The following is a 21,115-nucleotide window of genomic DNA, read 5'->3' on the forward strand; positions in this document are numbered from 1 at the left end:
TTCTAGAGGCAAATGGGGCACGTGGAATTCCTACCTTGTTGAGTTTAGAGTTGAGGGGCCTTCTGACTTTATATCTCATTTGCATACTGACCCTAAGTCATTCAGGATTTACGTTCAGCTGCAAGTAAGAGAAACCTGGAAAATACTATTGTAAATAGACTAGAGATTTCATTTTTCTCATGTAAGGAGAAGTCTGCAGGAAGGCAGTCCAAGGCTGGCAGAGCTGTTCCATGAAACCATCAGGGTCCAGGTTCCTTCTCTTTTCCTGCTCAGTCAGTCTTAAGTGTGTCCTTGTCCTCACCACCAGCCTGGTGGCTCCATCTGCAGCATCATGGGGTCATCGGGGCAGGAAGGAGAAAAGGGAGAACAAGGATCTGGTGTTTCTGTTTGTTTACATTGAGGGGTTTCCAGAAAGTCCCACCCAGTGATTTCCCCTTATAACTCATTGATCAGACCACTGTTGTATGGACACCCTTATCTTTCGGAAAGCTGGGAAATGTAGTTTTTAATTACTGCCTTCAATTAAATGGGGCTTCTGTGAGTAAAGAAGGGAAATAGACATTGAGAAGGAAACTTTCCTTCACATTTGGTTTATATGAATGTGCTCCTGGGAAAAAAGGGGAGAGAAAGCGTACACGTTTTCTTTGGAATGCTGACAAAATCAGGTTTCTATGGTAGGTACGGAACCACGGATTCTATTACTTTGCATAGATTTTTTTTTTCCAGGAGCAGGGACTGAACCTGAGACCTCATATGTAGGAAGCTGGCACTCAACCACTGAGCCACATCAGTCTCCCTGAGTTGGTTTTTTCATTTGTTTTGCTTGTTTGTGCTTTTGTTTTTTTTTTCAGGAGGCACCAGGAACCAAATCTGGGATCTCCTGTGTGGGAAGCAGGTGCTCAATGGTTTGAGTCACATCTGCTCCCTGCAAAGGTTCTTGAGAGAGTCTGCTGGCTTAGAAAAATTCACCCCCTCACCACCCCAAAAAAGACACAAAAAAACCCCAGATCATTTTCCTCCCTCTATCCCAAGTCCTGTTTCCTGGGTCTGGACCCCAGGGCAATCACTTTTCATTTTATCTGTCATTTTTTTCCTCTGGTATTTTGTCTACATTTCTAAATAATGTGCTTTTGTTGCCCTTTTTTTTTTTTTTTTTTTTTTACCATTCTGATTTCTCATTTTGGAAGGTGAGACTATTTCTATTTCTCTTGAAAACCAGTTGCCCATAGACCGGTGGTCTTATTTCTGAACTCTCAGTCTGGACTCCCCTTCTCTTCCATTGGTACATCTGTCCTGTGGCCGCGCCACACCGTCTCCATCACTGTGGCCCTGTAGTAAGGTTTGAGATCAGGAGGAGCGAGTCCGCCAAAGTTGGTCTTCTCTTTGAAGATTGTTTTGGCTATTCTGGACCCCTTGAATTTACATTCGAATTTTACATTCAGCTTGTCCATTTCTGTGATGAAGGCTGTTGGTATTTTGATAGATATTTCTTTGAATTTGTAGGTGAATTTGGGGAGTATTATTATCCTAACCATAGTAACTTCTGATCCATGAACATGGGTGTCCTTCCATTTATTTAGGTCTTCTTTAATTTATTTCAACAGTTTTGTAGTTTACAGTCTACAAGTCTCGTTGCTCTTCCTTGACTAAGTTTATTCCCAGATATTTTATTCTTTTTATACTATTTCAAGTGAAGTTGTCTCAATTTTATTTTTGGGTTGTTCCCTGATAGCTCATAGAAATACAACTGACTTTTGTATATTGAATTGTATTTTGTAAATGTAGAACTCATTTTTTTCCTATTTTTTTTTTAGATTTATTTTTTATTTATCTCTCCCCTTCCCTGCCCCGCCCCCAGTTGTCTGCTCTCTGTGTCCATTCGCTGTATGTTCTTCTGTGTCCACTTGTATTCTTGTCAGCAGCACCAGGAATCTGTGTCTCTTTTTATTGCACCATCTTGCTATGTCAGCTCTCCGTGTGTGCAGTGCCATTCCTGGGCAGGCTACACTTTTTTCGTGCAGAGTGGCTCTCCTTAGGGGGTGCACTCCTTGCGCATGGGGCTCACCTCTGTGGGGGACACCCCTGCGTGGCACGGCGCACTCCTTGTGTGCAGCTGCGCTGCTCATGGGCCAGTTCATCACACGGATCAGGAGGCCCTGGGTTTAAACCTTGGACCTCCCATGTGGTAGGCAGATGCCCTATCCCTTGGGCCAAATCCGCTTCCCTCATTTTTTAGCTCTAATAGTTTTTTGGTGTATATGTGTATGGTTTCTTTAGGGTTCCTGTATGTAAGATTATCCTATATGCAAATAGAGTTTTACTTCTTCCTTTCTAGTTTAGATACCTGCTCATTTTTTTCCCTTGCTTAATTTCCCTGGCTAGAACCTCCATTACAACGCTGAGGAGAAGTGATGAAAGCAGCGATCTTTGTCTGGGTCCTGGTCTTACAGGGAAAGCTTTCGGTCTTTCACCATTAAGTACGGCACTTTTCATAGATGATCTTTATCAGGCTGAGGAACTCCCTTCTATTCCAACTGTGTTTTTTTTTTTTTTTTAAGATTTATTTATTTATTTAATTTCCCTCCCTCCCCTGGTTGTCTCTTCTTGGTGTCTATTTGCTGCGTCTTGTTTCTTTGTCCGCTTCTGTTGTCGTCAGCGGCACGGGAAGTGTGGGCGGCGCCATTCCTGGGCAGGCTGCTCTTTCTTTTCACCCTGGGCGGCTTTCCTCACGGGCGCACTCCTTGCGCGTGTGGCTCTCACGCGGGGGACACCCTTGCGTGGCATGGCACTCCTTGCGCGCATCAGCACTGCGCATGGCCAGCTCCACACGGGTCAAGGAGGCCCGGGGTTTGAACCGCGGACCTCCCATATGGTAGACGGACGCCCTAACCACTGGGCCAAAGTCCGTTTCCCCCAACTGTGTTTTTATCATGGACAGGTGTTGGATTTTGTCAGATGTTCTTTCTGTGTCTTTTGAAATGATCATGTGGTTTTTGTTTTATTCTACTGTTATTTTATTCTTCTATTGATTTTCAGGTGTTAAACCAACCTTGCACTCCTAGGATAAATGTTTCTTGGTCATAATGTATAATTCTTTTTATATATCGCTGGATTTAATATGCTAGTTTTGTAATAAGGTTCCCTCGGGAACAGAATCAACTGGAAATATCTGTAAATAATATGAGATATCATGAAATTCTCTCACATGACTGTGGGGATGCACAAGTCCAGGTTCCGCAGGCAGGCTGCAAACCAGGGGCTCCAATCAAAGTCCAGTGAAGGTCCTTGATGAGTTTCTGGAAGACATTGGCTGTCCAAAGATAAGCTGGGAAATTCTCTCAATGCTGAAATTACTTCCCCTTTTACGCCATTCAACTGATTGAGTGAAATGTCACTTATTGCTGATGGCCATCTCCCTGGTCATAGATAAAATCCACCATCTATCCAGTAAACTCAACGATGACTAAAGCCCATAAATGTCCTTGTATTACAATTAGCCCAGTGCTTGCTTGACCAAAGAACTGGGCACAGTTACCTGGCTGAGTTGACACATTAGCCTAACAATCACACTAGGATTTTTGGGGGAATGTTTGCTCCTATATTCATAGGGGACATTTGTCTGTAATTTTCTTGTGATGTCTTTGTCTGGCTTTGGTATCAGGGTAATGTAGTGACCTTGTAGAATATGTTAGGAAGTGATTACTCTTTTTTTAGTTTTGGGAAAAGTTTAAAGTGCTAGCATTAATTCTTTTGTAAATGTTTGGTAGAATTCCTTAGGGAGCCATCTGGTTCTTTGTGGTATGTTTTTTTATAAGAAACTCAATCTCTTTACTTTCATAGATATGTTTGTTTTACCTATTTCTTCTTGAGTCAGTTTTGGTAGCTTGGATCTTCCTAGGAATTTATCCATTTCATCTATCCGTCACCTTTTTTTTTTTTTAATATTTATTTATTTATTTATTTATTTACTCTTTCTCCCCACCCTGGTGTCTGTTCTCTGTATTTATTTGCTGCGTCTTGTTTCTCTGTCCGCTTCTGTTGTCAGCGGCACGGGAATCTGTGTCTCTCTTTGTTGCGTCATCTTGTTGTTGTGTCAGCTCTCCGTGTGTGCGGCACCATTCCTATGCAGGCTGCACTTTCTTTCACACTGGGCAGTTCTCCTTACGGGGCACACTCCTTGCGCGTGGGGCTCCCCTACGTGGGGGACACCCCTGTGTGGCAGGGCACTCCTTGCACACATCAGCACTGCACATGGGCCAGCTCCACACAGGTCAAGGAGGCCTGGGGTTTGAACCGCAGACCTCCCATGTGGTAGATGGATGCCCTAACCACTGGGCCAAGTCCGCAGCCCTGGTAGTCCTTTTTGAGTGTAATGTCTGATACTTTGAAAATGTACACACATGGTCTAATCTTCCTGGTGGCTCAGTGCAGTCTCTGTTTAACAGAGGAGAAAGCTGAGGCCAGAGGGGTTAAGATCCCTCTCACTGCTGGCGCTGCACAGTCTGAATTCTGTGTCCCCCAGTCTCCCCTCCTTTAATACTTTAAAGAAATATTAATACTTTAATAAATTATTCATACTGTGCTGGTAATACTTTAGCATGCTGTACCACTGGAGGCTGGCAGAGGGCGTAAGAGCCTTAGCCAGCCTGAGTACCTGGTACCTGCGGGGTCAGGGTGGGCAGGAGGCTGCTGGGCTCCAGGGAAAGGGCGGCTCCCTCTAATTGGGAGGCTGAGGGACGGTCTCGTGGAGGAGTAGCATCTGAGCCGGGACTGGTGACAAAGATGGAATTGCTGGGCAGGGGGTCACATGTGAGGTGGATGGAGGGAGGGCATGGGGGCCTGGTGGTGAGCCAGGCGGGACGGGAAGAGGGACGAGGAAGGGCTGGCAGAGCTGCTGCAGCCGGGGGCAAGGACACCGGGAGGTCAGGTGCGTGGAGTGGGGGGCGCCACTAGGTAGATCATGCGTGTCTGAGAGGGGAAGGGCGGAAGGGGGAGCTGCCGAGCAAGCAGGCGGGCACGGCTGGGGCGGTGCTGATAGGAGGGTGGGAACAGATGACTGGGAGAGGAAGGCAGGGGTCAATGTGGTGCTCCAGTGGCTGATGTGCAATGGGAGAAATGGGAGATCCTGGAGGCTAGGGAAGGGGCTTCAGCTGTGCCAAGGCTGAGCTTGTTGGTTTGTTTTTTTAACTTTTTTTTTTTTTTAATTTCTTTTCCCTCCCCTCCCCGTATGTTCATGTCCATTCGCTGTGTGTTCTTCTGTGTTCGCTTGCATTCCCAGCAACACTGGAAATCTCTGTCTCTTTTTGTTGCGTCAGCTCTCCAGTGTGCAGTGCCACTCCTGGGCAGGCTGCACTTTCTCCACGCGGAGCGGCTGTCCTTGTGGGGTGCACTCCTTGTACGTGGGGCTCTCCTACGCAGGGGATACCCCAGCGTGGCATGGCACTCCTTGCACGTGGCAGCACTGTATGTGGACTAGCTCACCACATGTGCCAGGAGGCCCTGGGTTTGAACCCTGGACCTCCTCTATGGTAGGCGGACACTCTCTCAGTTAAGCCATATCCGCTTCCCTGTTTTTTTTAACTTTTAGTTCTGAAATAATTTCAAACTTACATGAAAGTTGCAAAAATAATACAAAAACCAATATAAAGAACTCTAATATACCCCCTACTCAGATACCCAGATTTACCAACTTTTAACATTTTGCCACGTTTGTTTGTTCAATCTTTTTTTCCTTTTTCTCTCTTTTTCTCTCACTTTCACACTTTTTCTTTATCTATTTTCTAAACATAGGAGAGTGGATGTATACATCCTGCTCCTTGAACACGTTCATGTGTACTTCCTGAGAGCAAGGATATTCCCTCTGTGACGGTGCTAAGCAGGAGGCCTCAGCTTCTGCCTGCATGGGCCTCCCCACGGGGCTCTTGACCGTTCCCCCTGCACGGGGCTAGCACCCCCAGCCTCTGTGATTTAAGAGGGAGAGCGCGCAGATCAGAGGAAGCGGCAGCCTTTTGGTGTGCTGGCCGTGGAAGCCACGTAGCGCCGTGTCCCCCACATTCCGTCTATTAGAGGTGAGGTCACTTAGTGCAGCCCACATGGAGAGGCAGGGGTGCGGTCTCACGGTAAAAACCATGCCCTGAGCTTCCAGAGGTTTCCAGTGTTGCTGCTGGACAGTCTGCATCCCTGCAGATATCCTTGGGGGAAGAGAGAACCCAGAGTGAGATGCGACATTCTGTGGGATGCTGAGGCTCCCACCCTCCACCAGCAGCCTCGGCGCTGCGGAGCCCTTGGTGGCCTGGCCAGGTCACAGCCCTTTGTGTGACCGCGGGCGATCCCTTCTCTGGGCCTTGCTGATCGTGTCAGGCAGTCTTGCCTTCTACATTGGGCTTTTAACTGTTAGGTTGGTGGGCCTTGAAGGAAAAGCACATGTTTCTGTAGGCCCACCTGCTTCTACCACTGCTTGGCTGGAAGAGTGCTTCATCAATGAACACCTTCTGAAAGGAGAAACGAGGTTTCCTGCACTCGTGGATTCAGCTAGGCTAGTAGGGGCTTGTCTGACTGATGCGAGCACGAGTTGACCCCAAGAGGTTGAGAGCTTCCGCACATCAGGGTTTAGGCAGTGGTTATGTGCTCCTCTTGTTGTTACTTGATTACCCTTTTTTTTTTTTTTTAATTTCTCTCCCCTTCCCCTCCCTGCCCCCAGTTGTCTGCTCTCTGTGTCCATTCGCTGTGTGTCCTTCTGTGTCCGCTTCTATCCTTAGCAGTACCGGGAATCTGTGTGTGTTTTTGTTGCATCATCTTGCTGTGTCAGCTCTCTGTGTGTGTGGCACCATTCCTGGGCAGGCTGCACTTTCTTTCGCTCTGGGCGGCTCTTCTTATGGGTGCACTCCTTGCACGTGGAGCTCCCCTACGCGGGGGACACCCCTGCGTGGCGCGGCACTCCTTGCGCGCATCAGCACTGCGCATGGGCCAGCTGCACACGGGTCAAGGAGGCCCGGGGTTTGAACCTCAGACCTCCCAGGTGGTAGGCGGATGCTCTATCCGTTGGGCCAAGTCCGCTTCCCTTGATCTCCTCTTGATAAATTAAGGGAAGGCCTTCTAGGTACAAGGCATATTGTCCTTGGTGGAAGGGGACGGGATGACAGAAAGATACATGAGAACTTACAGTTGCTCCCTCCGAGGGAAAATGTTGGATTTCTCTGAATTATGTAAAAAAACAGTTGTGCGTCTCTCAGAAAGCTTGGGGTTACCATAAAAATGTAATGGGACCAGCTTATGAAAAACAGAGAGCTGCCCACAAGAGCTGCAGGGTATGAGGTGGCTGACGTGGGAAGTGCGGACACCCAGGTCTAGATGCTCAGGGGACCTGGAGAGCAGTCCCTGCTGCTGGCTCGTGCCCACAAGAGCACAGTCTTGTTTACCACGTAGAGAAAGCTCTGCTTGAAGGAACCCTGGTGAAACTTGAGTGAGGGAAATGTTTGACCAAAAAGAAAAAGAAGTTCCCACTTCATGCAGCTGGAAATCAACTTAGGGTACTTATTTCCATCACTGTGGTTTAGCAGAAAACACAAATAGATTCAGAAAGGGGGCGACCGGATTGCTCATTTATACAGTCAACACTCAAGCCCCTACTGCGTATTCGAGGGGGTTGGGATAGTTCAGTGAACAAAACAAAAAGACGTCTGCCCTCAGGCAGCTTACATTTTAGCATGGGAAAAAGAGCAGCAAACGATAAATAAAGACGAAGGTCAGTTATGCTCGGCTAGAGGATGAGCATAATGGTATTAGGAAGAAGGAGAAGGAGGGGGCAAGGAGGATGGGGAGCGCCGTGCTTGTGGCAGAGGTGGCCCGGGTAAGCCTCCCTGAGGTGATGTTGGAGCAAAGAACTGCCTGGCATCATTTCCCCTAAAAATCTCCACGTCAGTGCCAACCTTGGGGACTGGCCCCCAGGAGGCCCATCTCACCGCCCCGGCTTGGTGGGGCCTTCGGCTCACAAGGTGGCCTTTTTGGGGGGTTCTTTCCGTGGTCTGCTTTGATGGGGACAGTACGTACCGCGGCCCCCAGATGAGTGTCCCAGATGAGGCCAGCCTGCATCCCGAGCTGGGAGCAGGTCCTTGGGGGCTAACCGCTTCGCTCCCCAGGCTTTCTCAGATGGCTCTGCCAAGCCGTGACCCGCGTCTGCCCACTGCCTCCCCCACCAGCAGTTTTGTTTCTTGGTCTTTGACGGCTCGAGCTCCGTGATGTCAGGCTCCTGGTCTCTGACTGCTGTGTCCCCAGTGGGGGGAGCGGCACCGGGGACCTCGGTACCCTGGTTAGACTTTGCTGAAAGTTTCTGCTGCCTTCGGCCATCTGTCTTCTGCTTTCTCCCAGACCTCGCCATCTCCCTACGCTGGTTCTTCTGTAGCATCCGTCTTCATTTCCTCAACCCCACAAAGATATGATTTCTTTCTAAGACAATATAAGTCTTGGCCCGTATTTCTGAAGTCGGAGGCCCCACTTGTCCACACGGTGACCGTGCTCCAGCTCCAGCCAGCCCCCGACTCGGGGGATGGCACGGCTCGCTCCCCCAGCCAGCTGCCCTCCCTCTCCACAGGCCCTGGTGCTCCTCCAGCGGCGCTCAGCCCCCCCCGGGGAGGACCACCTGGTGGAGGCCGCCAAGCTGCTGGTGCTCCGGAACCTGTCCTTGACGTACCTGAAGCTGGAGCGACCCCCCCTGGCCCTGCGCTATGGGGAGAAGGCTCTGACCATCGACCCCAAGAACGCCAAGGCCCTCTTCAGGTGTGGGCAGGTGAGTGGGCGGGCAGGGCCTTGGGAACGGACGCCCAGGAGGCGGTGGCAGTGGTGCTCCCCTCGGGCACAGCAAGAGTGCCGTCCTGCCGGGGTGGGCTCTCAGAAGCCCGCTTCCACGGCAGGCCTGCCTCCTCATGACCGAGTATCAGAAGGCCCGGGATTTCCTAGTCCGAGCCCAGAAGGAGCAGCCCTTCAACCATGACATCAATAACGAGTTGAAGAAGCTGGCCAGGTGAGCCCCTTGCTGGCACGTACCAGGGGAGAGTGTCGCCCAGAACGTGCTGTGGCAGCCCCGGCCCCAGCTGGCACCCTAAGCCAGCAGCTCCCACCGGAAGCAGCAACAGACCTGCAAACGCTGTGGGTCTGGATCAGTTTCCACCTTCCTGTTCCCTGCCCCTCACAAGTAAGCGCCCCCTGGACAGGGGGGCGGCAGACATTTTTAATGAGCGCCTTGCTCTTCAGCTCCTCCTCCCCGCTGCCTCCAGCTGCAAAGTGCAGCAAATGGGCGCTGGGCAGGTTTGCTCTGAAATGGATCTTTGCGCTCTGGTTCGCACCAGTGGGGTACGTTTGTTGTTATACCCATCTCTTGGTGGTCAGAATTTTTTCTGATATATAATTTACACGTTCATTATGGGAAGCTTTGAAAATATCGACATGTAACTAGGAGTCACCCGTAACTCCGTTACCTAGCGGTAGATCCTCTGTAGGTTTGTTGGTTTGGATTTTTGTTGTTGTTGTTCTGTGTTTACAAGATTCTCTCTCTTCTTCTCTTAACATTAAATATTCCCCCCAGATGGCTGGTTAAAGCTCTCTCGGCATTGTCCTAAAGCCCCCAAGCAGCTCCGGGCAGCCCCTCCTGATTCCTCTGGAAGCCTGCTGCGTTTCCGGTGTTTCTGGGGAGAATTCCCGCCCCCGCCGGCACAGACATTCTCTAACACGTGTGCGTTCCTCCCCGCAGCCATTACAGGGACTACACGGATAGAGAGAGGGAGATGTGTCACCGCATGTTCACGCCCTCGGACGAAGGCCCTGCAGGAGGAGGAAACTGAAGGTAGCACGGAAGGCTTCGGCGTTTTGTCCAGTTTGGAGGGATTGCAGCTGTCCTGGGCCCTGTGGCGTGTGGCTGTCTCCGACGGGGGTGGGGGTGGCAGCTGGTGACAGCACCAGCGCAGACCGCGGCCTTTTGGGACAGAGGGGGATGGCCAGAAAGTCCTCCCAGAGTTGGGAGTCAAATTTCTATGTTTGGGAGGCCTCGAGCTTTCAAATTCGGAAAACAAACCCAAGCCTTTTCCACGTCTTGTGTTAAGCCCGCTCTCACAGTGGCCTAGACTGCGACCCTGGGCACAGGCTCGTCCAGGGGGTGCCCAGCTGGGCTCTGCAGCCAGGGGAGTGCGCGCCTTACTCTGGCACTTCTGAACACTGAAAGCCCCCCACACCTGACCTCACACCTCCCACACTCCTAAAGAAGACAAAACTCAGGTGTCTGGGGCGGGGACGGGCTGTGAGGGGTTCATGTCGTTTGCCTTTAAAGTCAGAGACTGGAAGCCGCTGGAAGCTGTGGGGAGCAGCGTCCCCCTTTCCCACCACGGCCTGCCCTTGTGACGGAACAGGCACAGAGCTGAGTCTCCCAGAGCACCTGAGATAACCCTCCCGTCTGCTGTTATCTAAGAAAATTGATGGAAACAAAATCGCCTGCCTTGAACACCTGCTTAGCTGGGTAGATAACTCCGTTCTCTTGAGAGAAGTTAAACAAGGCACAACAAGAAAGCAGCTGCCGAACGGGTTGGGCTGTGATAAATCTCGCCTTTGTTGCCACCTCCATCTCCCTTCAAAAGAGCTCGAAGGAGGAAGGCAGTGAAAAGGCCCATTCATCGCGGCCAAGGCCTGTGAACTGCTGCCCTGTCGGATACCGCCAGTCAGCCTCAGAAGTCCGCGTGGCTGCCACCACTGGCCCTGGCCGTGTCCCTCTTGCTTTCAGTTCTTCCGGGGATCATGGAAATACTCTGAGGCCTTCTGAGCCAAGGCCCGAGCCATAGGACTGATGGTGACCAGTCAAAATGGAGGGCTGAGGGCATCCTGCCGCCAGCGCAGACCCAGCTTCCGGGGTTGTCCTAGAGCCGGGTCTTGGGACACCTAGCAGGGCGCTGGGTCCTCCTTCAGCCTTCTGACTGCTCAGTCTTCTCCATCTGCGAGGCTTCTGGGGACCTGATGGTTTTTAGAGTCCCCACGTATTCCTGACTCTTGACTGTCAGTCTTATCACCGGTAATAACTGCATCCGGTCTGCTGTCTGCTCTTTACATTGGCCGAGCCGGTCAGATGCCCACGGTTACTGAGGTTGTAAGACATATCAGCTTTCGTGTCTGGTGTTCTCCGTGCTTCCCCTTTTTTGTTATACTTGTGCCTGGTTATTCACTTACAATGCAGATTTTTAGAGACTTTGGACAGTCTAGTTTGGACTAACTAGGGCCACGTAGAATGTTGTTCTTGTATTCAAAAATGTTAGATTACTTCTACTGGAATGAGTGTTCTCAGTAACATTCTCTAAGCCTCTCTTTGCACTGGACTGTTTGTTTTTTTTAAGCCAGAGGTCGTATCTTTTTCATCCTGTAGTTTCTACCTCTAGAATCATGCCTGGCACCCAACTGGTGCTAGTAAATGTTGGTTGGATCGATTGTAAATAGCCGAAAGGCTCGGCTGACCTTCTTGAAACCATATCCTCCAGGCTGGCGCTTGAGACTGTTGTCATTGCCAGTGACAGAAGCTTGTCTTTAACTGGCATCAGCCAAAAAAAAAGGACTTCCTGAAGGGATCCTGGCTCAGCCCACAGAATCCAAGGAGGAGCTGACTGGCTAGTACTTGGCAGGGGGAGACCAGGCAATTCCAAGAGCCTCGGGGACCCTGCCACTCTCATCTCTGCTTCACTCTCTCCATCCATCAGGAGTGCCCAGGCCCCCTTTTCCACAGCCTTTCCATTTGAGAGACAGCTCTTACCCCACTCTGCCCTCCTCTTCCCGTGCCAACCAAAACCCCCGTTTGAAAACTGGCCTGGAGAGGGCACCTTTTCCTGGCACCACAGGGTAGGATTGGGGGATGCAGCCTGCCAGAGGAGGGCTGCTATTTCCAAAAACCAGTGCTGTGGAGAGGTTGGGCAGTTAAACAGGAAGGTCTCCGTCACTGATGGCAGGCTGTGACAGTCCTTACTATTCTGCTGAGTCTGACCTCAGTCAGGCTGTGATCAGGTAGTGGACCATTTGGCTATTTGGTCAGTGAGGAAACTCTTGCAGCTCCTAGTGCTGGGAGATCAACAGTAGATGGCACAGCCACGTCCTTAGTTCTCTGCCTCATGGTTTTCCTTAGTTTGGATTTCCAGAGGGCGTGGTACAAACACACCCCTGGATGGAAGCTTGCCTAGGAGAATCTAAAAGTCAAGCTTGGAGGTTGGCATTTAGAACCATGTAGATCAGGCGGCATGTAGGTGAGATGGCATGTAGCTCAGACCCATGTTAGCCAACCCCAGACTAACGTTTGATCAGCTGTCCTGAGCTGCTTTTCATGTGGCTTGCAGTACGTGGAAGCAGCAGTGCTTTGTAGGTGCTACGTTAAAACTCGGTAGGTGGCCGTTTCCCCACTGTCTACTAGTGTAAGACTTCACAGAGCCCATTCATGGGAGAAGCAATTTTACCAAGAGCACAAAGAGCTCTTCTAACAGACATGGCCACAGTTGGAAACACTTGGCATGGTCTTTGTGTATTTTTCTTAATTCGTTTCTGTACCTTCAATTGCCACCTCAAGAGTAAGAGTTTTGTCCATGTCCGAGGCCTCAAAAACATGTAAGTGACTGGGATTTTTGCCGTAATTTTCTTGTGTCTAGAAAAGAGATGCAGAGCAAACACTACAGCTATTTTCAACTATTTAAATAGTTGAAACTATTTTATATTATTTTATATTATATATAAATATATGATGAGAATATTATTCACTGGAAAGTCTTTGTTTCTATTTTCTTAGAGTTTTTTGGGTTTTTTTTCCCTTCTACAATTTCTAATTGCATTTCTTTTTTTTTTTCTTGCACTGTTTACTTTTGTCATAGCCTTATCTTTTTTAAAACTCAGTGGTATCATATAGTCCATGAATCCCCTTTCTTCTCACGGACCCCATTCCTGGAAATCTTATTTGTATAACAGTCTGTCCAGATTGTTCCACAGGCCTGGAGCACAGCTGTCATTCGGGGTCCCTTTTTATCTCCTGGTTTAAATCCACTGGTTCCTGGATCCCTTTTCTTGATGGTTTACTTCCTTGTTCTGATGGAGTATATTTTCAAGTAATTTCCTAAAACTGAATATATAGGAAATAAATTTTCTGAGTCTTTACATGTCTAAGCCATGGTTTAATCATACCTTAATGCTTGATTGAAAATAGTACCTTGGTATAGATTTTAGAATGAAAAGAACTTCCTCCCTTTTCAGAACCTTCCCCCCCTCAGAACCTTCTTCTGCTTTAGAGCCTTCCCTCCCTCATTCAGTGCCCCCCCAGAAGACCGCCCCCCTTCCGTCTCTGAAGATACCCTCCCCACTCAGGCTTTGCCTCCCATTCACACTCCCCACATGCACATCTCGCCCCCTCAGATCTCCTTAGGCTAAGACTTCTTCACCCTCCCTCTGCTCAAACCTCTTCCCTGCCTCACACACCTCCCTCCCTGTACACACTTGCTTGCCCCCCACCTCATTTATCCCTCACTCCCTTCTCAGTCTTCCCTCACACCACTTCCTCCCCCTTTGGAATTCACTTCCCTCTCTCAGAACTCACCCCCATACACATTCAGAATTCACACATACCCCATATATCCCGTCACTATTCCTTTCTTCTCTTAGGACTGCTCATCAGTGACTCCAGATCTTAGGAACAAGTCTGAGGCAGACTGTTTCTTTGGATGGTCATTCTGAGAAATCTGTTTTTTCTTTCCCTATGGAATCTTTTAAGATCCCTTTATTCTTGGTCATCTAAAATTTTACAAGATGTGTTCAGGTACCCTCTAGAAGTTCAAGTCCTTTGCTAGGCACTTTTAGTGCCAGAGGCTTAAGTGCTTCAGAGCTAAGGAATTCTTCTGGAATATTTCTTTAATAATAGTTTCTTCTTCTTTTTTTCCTCTGTTCTCCTGTTTTAAGACTCCCGTTAGTTGGGTGTTGGGCCTCCTGCAGGGATCCTCTGTGACTCTTTTATGTTTTCTGTCTTTTTCTGGGAACTGTCGCTTATTTTCTGACTCTTCCATTGCCTTTTTTATTTCAGCAAATTTTGACTCAAAGAGCTCTTATCTGATTTCCCTTGTTTATAGCATCCCATTCTGGTTTTCCCTTCATATTTTGGGAACTAATAAACAAATAGAGTAATGTAATGATCCCCCCATACTCACCTCTAGTATTTAATGATGACCAAGGTAAGGCCATTTCCTCCCCATGCCAGCACTGCTGGATCACGTGAAAGCAAATCCCAGTTACCAGAAGTTTCATCCATAAGTACTTCTGTATGTATCTTTAAAAGATAAAGAGTATGTAATCTAAATAACTTTAAAAAAATTTTTAATATATTTTTTAAAAACCTTTTCTTACACATTTTCTTCTATTCCCTGAAATGTTCTGGTTTTTTTCCTGCTTATTTGTTTTGACCTTTCAGGCTTTCCACAAATGCCTGGTGTTCTTGGTTTGCCTATCCACATTTACACGTGAAACCATATATGCCTTACAAGTACTCAGCTTCTCAATCAAATACCAGAAGGAAGGCGTGCACGTTGGGTACCAGTCCCTATGCCAGCTTCCCTCATTTTCCTCAGATGGATTTTTTTTTCTGAAATAGTGGATACAAATGCTTTATCATTTTAATCCATATTTCTCCAATTTCCAGTGAAGCTGAGCATCCTGTGTATTTGTGGGCCATCTGCATTCTTTCTAGTAATGGCCCATTCACATCCTTGGCCCACTCTTCTGGGCTGTTTTTCTGTTGTTGCTTTCTAAGAACCCTTTCTTGGTGAGGGACAGTAATTTGGACTCTGTATGTAAGTCCACATAAGACCACCAAGTTATTTTAGCTGGTTTTGAAATATAGCCACACAGAAATCTTAAATACACAGTTCAGTGTGTTGCTTTTTTCTTACGGTATCTGGGATTCGTGTTGTGCTTGGGCTTGACAGACTCGTTTCTGGGCAGGAATCCTCAGGGTGTCCTGTCTGTAGGGCTTTCTAATGCCCACGAACCCTTTCATACTCTTCCCAGCGTTCTTGTGAGGGAGATGATGATTATTTCCACTTTACAGACTGGGGACGAAACCAAGTTCAGAGGATCTGGACGCTTCCCGTCTGTGTAACTTTTGTGGCCATTTCCATTGGAGGTGAAACGCGAACCCCTGCTGAGACCTGCAGCGTCAATTCAGATTCTCCATTCAGTTGGAGCATCACCCTGAGTGCCCATTGCTTTCTGTCCTCCTCACAGATGCTTTAGAATTTCCTCCTCCTCCTCTGCTTTCCAGGCTTAAGAGAAGCTGAAGCCTTTGGGCTGTAGAATTAAGAGGATTGAGCCATGTTGTTTGGCCAGCTTTAGGGAAAGAATATCTTAATAGAATTTTATTGAAATACGTTTTCCGGGCAGTCAGAGCAGCTCTCAGGAGGCCTGGCTGCGGAGCACACGCTCCTGTTGGTTGAGATCCGGGATTTGCTCCCCAGTCAAAGGCTGCTTGCCCAAGGCAGGCCCTGGAGCAGCGGGCACGGTGGAGCTCAGGGGCCATGCGGGGCCAGGGTGTCCTCTGAGGGTAGGGGTTCCCTTGGTCCAAAAAGCCTTCCCGTATCCAAACCAGACTGGCCAGTTGCCAAGAAATCCCCAGTATGGCTCATCCTCTCCTCACAGTCTGTGATGGATCCAGGTTGGGGGGGGGGGGGGCTGTGTTCTGTTTGATCCCTTTCTTCCCAAAGAGATTAAAAGGAGAAACTTCAAATCTAGCATCGAGTCTACAGAGCTGTTCCAGGCCTCCAGTTAGACTGGGCCGAGTCCTGAACAAATAGAACTTTTCTGTTTTGTTTTGTTTTTTTAAGATTTATTTTTTTATTTATCTGCCCCTCCCCCCCGCCCAGTTGTCTGCTCTCTGTGTCCACTCGCTGTGTGTTCTTCTGTGACTGCTTCTATCCTTATCAGCAGCACTGGGAATCTGTGTCTCTTTTTGTTGCGTCATTTTGTTGCATCAGCTCTCCATGTGTGCGGTGCCATTCCTGCGCAGGCTGCACTTTCTCTCACGCTGGGCGGCACTCCTTGCATGTGGGGCTCCCCTACATGGGGACACCCCTGCGTGGCAGGGCACTCCTTGGGCTCATCAGCACTGCGCATGGGCCAGCTGCACACGGGTCAAGGAGGCCCGGGGTTTGAACCGCGGACCTCCCATGTGATAGGCGGACGCCCTAACCACTGGGTCAAGTCCGCTTCCCTGTTCCTATCTTTGTAATTTTATATTAGGAATTCACTTTCCTTTCCCTCTCTGTGCCTCCACTCTTCTCCCTCTCTATCTTTTCTCTCTTCAAAATGGAGGTGCCTCTTCTGGGTCACTGGGCCAGGCTGGCACTCTCTAGTTGTCAGATGAGGGGCGGGCCCTGTGGTTTTCCAGCATATTGTTAGATAGGCTCCTGGCTTTTGGATATCGGTGAAAGGAGTGCCCTCCTCCCTGCTCAGGCGGTGTCACTGAAGCCGTCTCCTGCCTGGGTGACTGTGAATAACTTACTAAGTTAGTGCCTCTTTGTTGTACCGCGGAGCACCCCTGGCCCCTTCCCTCTCTCCACGCCCTGACTGGGCAGTGGGAAGGGGCCCAGACCCGCGCCCCCCCAACCCGAGATTCACGTTGGTGGAGCCGTCTGTGTTCTTTGTGGGTACCAAAGAGGGCCCCTTAACTAAACTCTGGAGAAAACTTGGGTCCTCTTCCCAGTCTTCAGAATGAGCCATCGGGAGACCTCCCTTTATGAAGTGGGCTTTGGAGTCTTAGGCCGGCTCTCCTACTCAGCAGCCAGGTCATGGAGGCTCGTGGGCCTCCTCAGGCTGGGTGTCGTTAGGGCCCTCAGATGCTGGCTTAGTCTGGTTTTTACATTTCTTGGGTTCATTATCAGGCTCAGAAGCCCTGCCTCAGGCCTGTGTCATCCTAGACACCAGCTTAGATAAACAAGGGTACAGACAAAAGAAGTGAGCCTAAGCAGTGAGGAACGGGCCCAGCGCGTGTCCTGGCGCCATCTGGGGGAGAAGGTAAGGAGCCCTGCGGAGTTTCCCTGATTGCCCTACGCAGGGTCTGTCCTAAGTTCTAGGGGCATGTTGACCTTTGCCCTCCTGACTTCCGCTTGCGGCTTTTCCTGACTTTGACTTTCAGTGGCCTCCTACACGCCAGAGCAGCCGTGTACCCAGGGTGAAGCTGACGTGAACTGGGGTGAGCCCAAAAGTTCCAGAGACCCAGAGAAGGGTTTTCACATCTAGCAGACGGGGATGAATGGCTGTGAGCAAACCATCTCTAGCAGAGAGGGCAAGGCGAGAAGGGAGCGGTCTACCCCGGTACCGTGAGCGCGTCCGCTGCGGTGCCCGTCAGCGGCACCGGGAGGCCGGCCGTGGCCGTGCAGTTCTGCCTGGCACCCTGCCTGTCGTTGGGCTTGGTCTTTTGGGGAGCTGGATGGGACGGCCACGAATGTGAGCAGATCCCTCTGTACAAGTTCCCTGTCACGGCTCTGACAAATCGCCACAAACGTAGAGGCTGAAAACAGCACAAACTTACCCTCTCATGGGGCTGGACGTCGGCAGTCTAGGGTGGGGCTGCAGGGCTTGTCCCTCTCCCCGCTCTGGGGAGGGTCCTTGCATTGTCACCCCTGTGGAGGCCACCCCTGTTCCTTGGCTCGTGGCCCCGCCCACTGTCTTCAGGGCCAGCAGTGTCACATCTTGGTGTCACCCTCTCCTCTCCTCTCCTCTGCCATCAGCTCTCCTCCTCTCTCCCTCTTAAAAGGATCCCAAGACTGTTACATTGCGGGCCCACCCCGGAAATCCAGGAAAACCTCCCAACTCAGGACCCTAACTGACTCACACCTGTAAGGCCCTTTGCCATGCCAGGTGACAGTGTCCCAGGTTCTGGGAATTAGACGTGGGCATCTTTGGGGGCCCTTCTGTCTGCCACACCGTCTTGCATATTCAGCATCCCTGGGGACCACAAACCCCTCTGACGTCAGGAGAACTCAGAACCGTGCATGCCGAACATTTTCAACCTAATCCTTTGGGTCCCTGGCAAGAGTGCCCTGACGGCCTTCTCTGGAACATTCCGTCTCTTGTGTACTGAGCCCTTTGAGAGGCATCAGGATGAAGGTGGAAGCAGGAGACTTGCCACCCACAGCTGAGAGACAGGGGCTCAGACCCCGACAGCGGGATGGGCAGGGGAGGGGAGGGGGCACCTCCAGTATGGTGTCCGGATGGGGCTGGATGAGAAAGCAACAAGAACGATGCCCAGTTTCCAGCTCGGGTGGCTGGGTCACCCCTGGAGCGGGTGGGGGTTGCTGGTTTGGGTTTGGAGCTTGTTGAACTTGAAGTGTCCCCAGGACATGTAGGTGGGGGTGGAAGGGGACAGCTGGATGTGCATCGGGTTAGAGAAGGGGCCTGGCCGGAGAGGGGTGTGGCCGTGCCCACTGTGATGGGGGGTCGGGGAGATCCCCAGCAGATGTCGAAAGAGGAAGGTTTCAGAGGGTCACGAACCCCCAAAACCCTTGTGCTCCCAGAGAGCCCTTTGTTTTCATCAGCTCCTCAGTGGGGTCTCTGAGAACTTCCGGGGGGGCTCCCTTTCAAAGAATAACCAGCCGGAAGCAGAGGGCAGGCAGCAGGGCCTGGCGGCGTGCGGGCGTGGTGGGCACGGAGCAGGACTGCGGGGCGCGGCGGGAACGGCAGGTGAGGACGTCCAGTGTGGGCTGGCGCTCCTCAGCCCTCAGCAGGAGGAGCCCCTGGAGGGTTGTCAAAGCCGATTCCAGGCCCGGGCACAGAGGTCCAGGTTCATTCGCCGAGGGTGGGCCTCAAGCGCTGGCCTTTCCCACAAGCCCCCAGGTGGCGGGGCGCAGCTGCTGGTGGACCTTGATAGCACAGACCACTGGCCTGGCCAAGGCTATTGATTCAGGACACCCTCGGGGCAAGAGGAAGAGGGGTTGGGACCAGCACCCCCTCTCACATTCAGACGTAAGCCTCGTTTTGCGGTGGTTGCAACTGTAGGGGTGTCCTCTGACCCCTCTGACTGCACACTGCGCTGCCTGCACGCAGGCGCCGTGGCGGCCGGTGACACTGAGCTAGGGTATCGTCGGAAGAGTCTGGCAGAGCTGTGCTGGGAGTGACAGTCATACCCCAAGTGGGGCCGAGGGGCCTAGGAAAGGTGGGCTTTGGGGGGACCACTCCAGGAGCTTTCTCTGTGTTCCCAGCAGGTGGGGGACTCAGCAGGTCGGGAGAAGAGCTGGAGGACTGGGGGCACTGGGACTCCCCCCTGCCAAGCAATGGCGCCCAGGGAGGGGCTGGCCGCTGGCCTGGAGGACACCTGTGAGGCCGTGGGGGGCGGGCAGGGCGGGCTGGAGGGGTGCTGGGGGTGCAGCAGGGAGCAGGAGGGGCCGACCCAGAGCCACAGAGGACGGGGCGGGGGCGCCTGGTGACAGGCTTCTCCTTCAGGAGAGAGCCAGACTGGGTTCTGAGGATCCACTGAGGAAAACACTTGAGTGTTAAACGGTTAAACGGCCGCGGGGAGGGGCAGTGGATCCCTGAGTGTTTGTGCGTGCTCTGGGGCCTCTGCGAGAGACCCGCGGCCCCCTCCAGGTTTCTCAGAGGGCCGTGTGACCCCCGCAAGAGTGAGACCCTCCGCCCCGCGGTTTCCCTGCAGCCAAGGTCTTCCCTGGCCCGCGCTCGCAGAGCCATCGGGGGCGCGTGGGAACGCCGCTGCCGCCCGGGCTCGCTGCCTTTGTCCTCGGGTTTCCAGCGCGACCTCCTGGGCTCCGCGGCCTCCGGCGCGGGGTGCCAGGATGACCTCACTTTCCGTCGTCTCCGTTACATGTTCACACTCTTCTTTGGTTACGGTGCATTATTTTGTGTGATTGTCGTGGACGCCGATCCCAGCGCTGCTCGGGTTTCTCTCTCGGCCGCGTCGGAAGCAGCCTGCCCCGCGTTCAGCGCAGCCCGCCGGCCCCGCCGCGCCCCGCCGGGCTCACCGCGTCTCTCAGCCTTGGGGCTCCTCCTTCCCTGACCCTTGGCACAGGACAGCTTCTCCCCCTGGGGCTTTGCGCCTCCGGGTGCCACGGGTATTGGTTTTTCCAAGTGAAATGTGAGCCCTTATGTTTGGATACCTTCTCGTGTATACACAAGCGTTACTTTTTATTGGTTTCAATTTGGAAGTTCAAGTAACTGACCCTTGTAAGATCAGGAGGGCCCTTGGATATCCTCAGCGCCCACCTGCATGTCCAACTACAAGTTCATGCTCAGAGAGTATCAGTTACAGGCCTGTTTCCAGAACCATTTCATCGGACGCAGACTAGATTGAATCTGCCTTTTTCTTTTTACACTTGATGATTATTAAAAACTTTATTAGGGAAACCTGCCAGCCTGTTCAGAGGCAAGACCGCCCAGGGCTCACGGCTCATCTGTGACAGCTGCCAGCTTTCTGCCCTCCCTTCCCTCCAGGCCCCTGCTTTCCCCCCCATATAATAAACTTTATTTATAGAGAAGTTTTAGATTGTGTAAAAGTTACATTGAAAGTATAGGGGACTCCCATATACCCTCCCACCCCCTCCCGCATTTTCCCCTGTTGATAACATCTTACACAGGTGCAGTACATTTGTACTGAGGCATTGTGACTAACCAAGGTCTATAGTTTACATTATGGTTTACACTTTTGACCATACAGTTTTATAGGTTTTGACAAAACATATAATGTCCTGTATCTGTCACTATAATATCATGCAGAACAATTCCAGTGCCCTAAAAATGCCCCATGTTCCACCTATTCTTTTCTCTCCCCACCCTCAGAACCTCTGGTAACTACCATCATTACATCAATGTGACAAGTTCTTTCATTACTACTATAATAATAAGTCTACTTTGGTCCATGGTTGTCATATTAACCCCTTATGTTTGTTTATTCCTCACCTACTTTCTTGGTAGTACTCAAAATTTTTTTTTTGCCCCCTTTATTTTTTGTTTAAATGTTACACTAAAAAAATATGAGGTCCTCATATACCCCCCACTCCTCCCACATCAAATAACCTCTTTCATCATCGTGGGACATACATTGCATTTGGTGAATACATTTTGG

The 21,115-nt window shown here is 50.9% G+C and overlaps 1 protein-coding gene across 1 annotated transcript in view; it reads left to right on the forward strand.

Annotated features, from left to right (window-relative positions):
- Positions 1–21,115, forward strand: part of FKBP6 (FKBP prolyl isomerase family member 6 (inactive)) — a 29,355-nt gene that overhangs the window by 4,070 nt on the left and 4,170 nt on the right. Inside the window, exons 6-8 of the mRNA XM_058285922.1 lie at positions 8,591–8,785; positions 8,910–9,019; positions 9,746–9,838. Coding sequence (XP_058141905.1) covers positions 8,591–8,785; positions 8,910–9,019; positions 9,746–9,836 — 396 coding nt within the window. The 3' untranslated portion in view covers positions 9,837–9,838. The remainder of the gene's footprint in view (positions 1–8,590; positions 8,786–8,909; positions 9,020–9,745; positions 9,839–21,115) is intronic.

Source organism: Dasypus novemcinctus, chromosome 23 (assembly GCF_030445035.2).
Source record: "Dasypus novemcinctus isolate mDasNov1 chromosome 23, mDasNov1.1.hap2, whole genome shotgun sequence".
Taxonomy (NCBI): domain Eukaryota; kingdom Metazoa; phylum Chordata; class Mammalia; order Cingulata; family Dasypodidae; genus Dasypus; species Dasypus novemcinctus.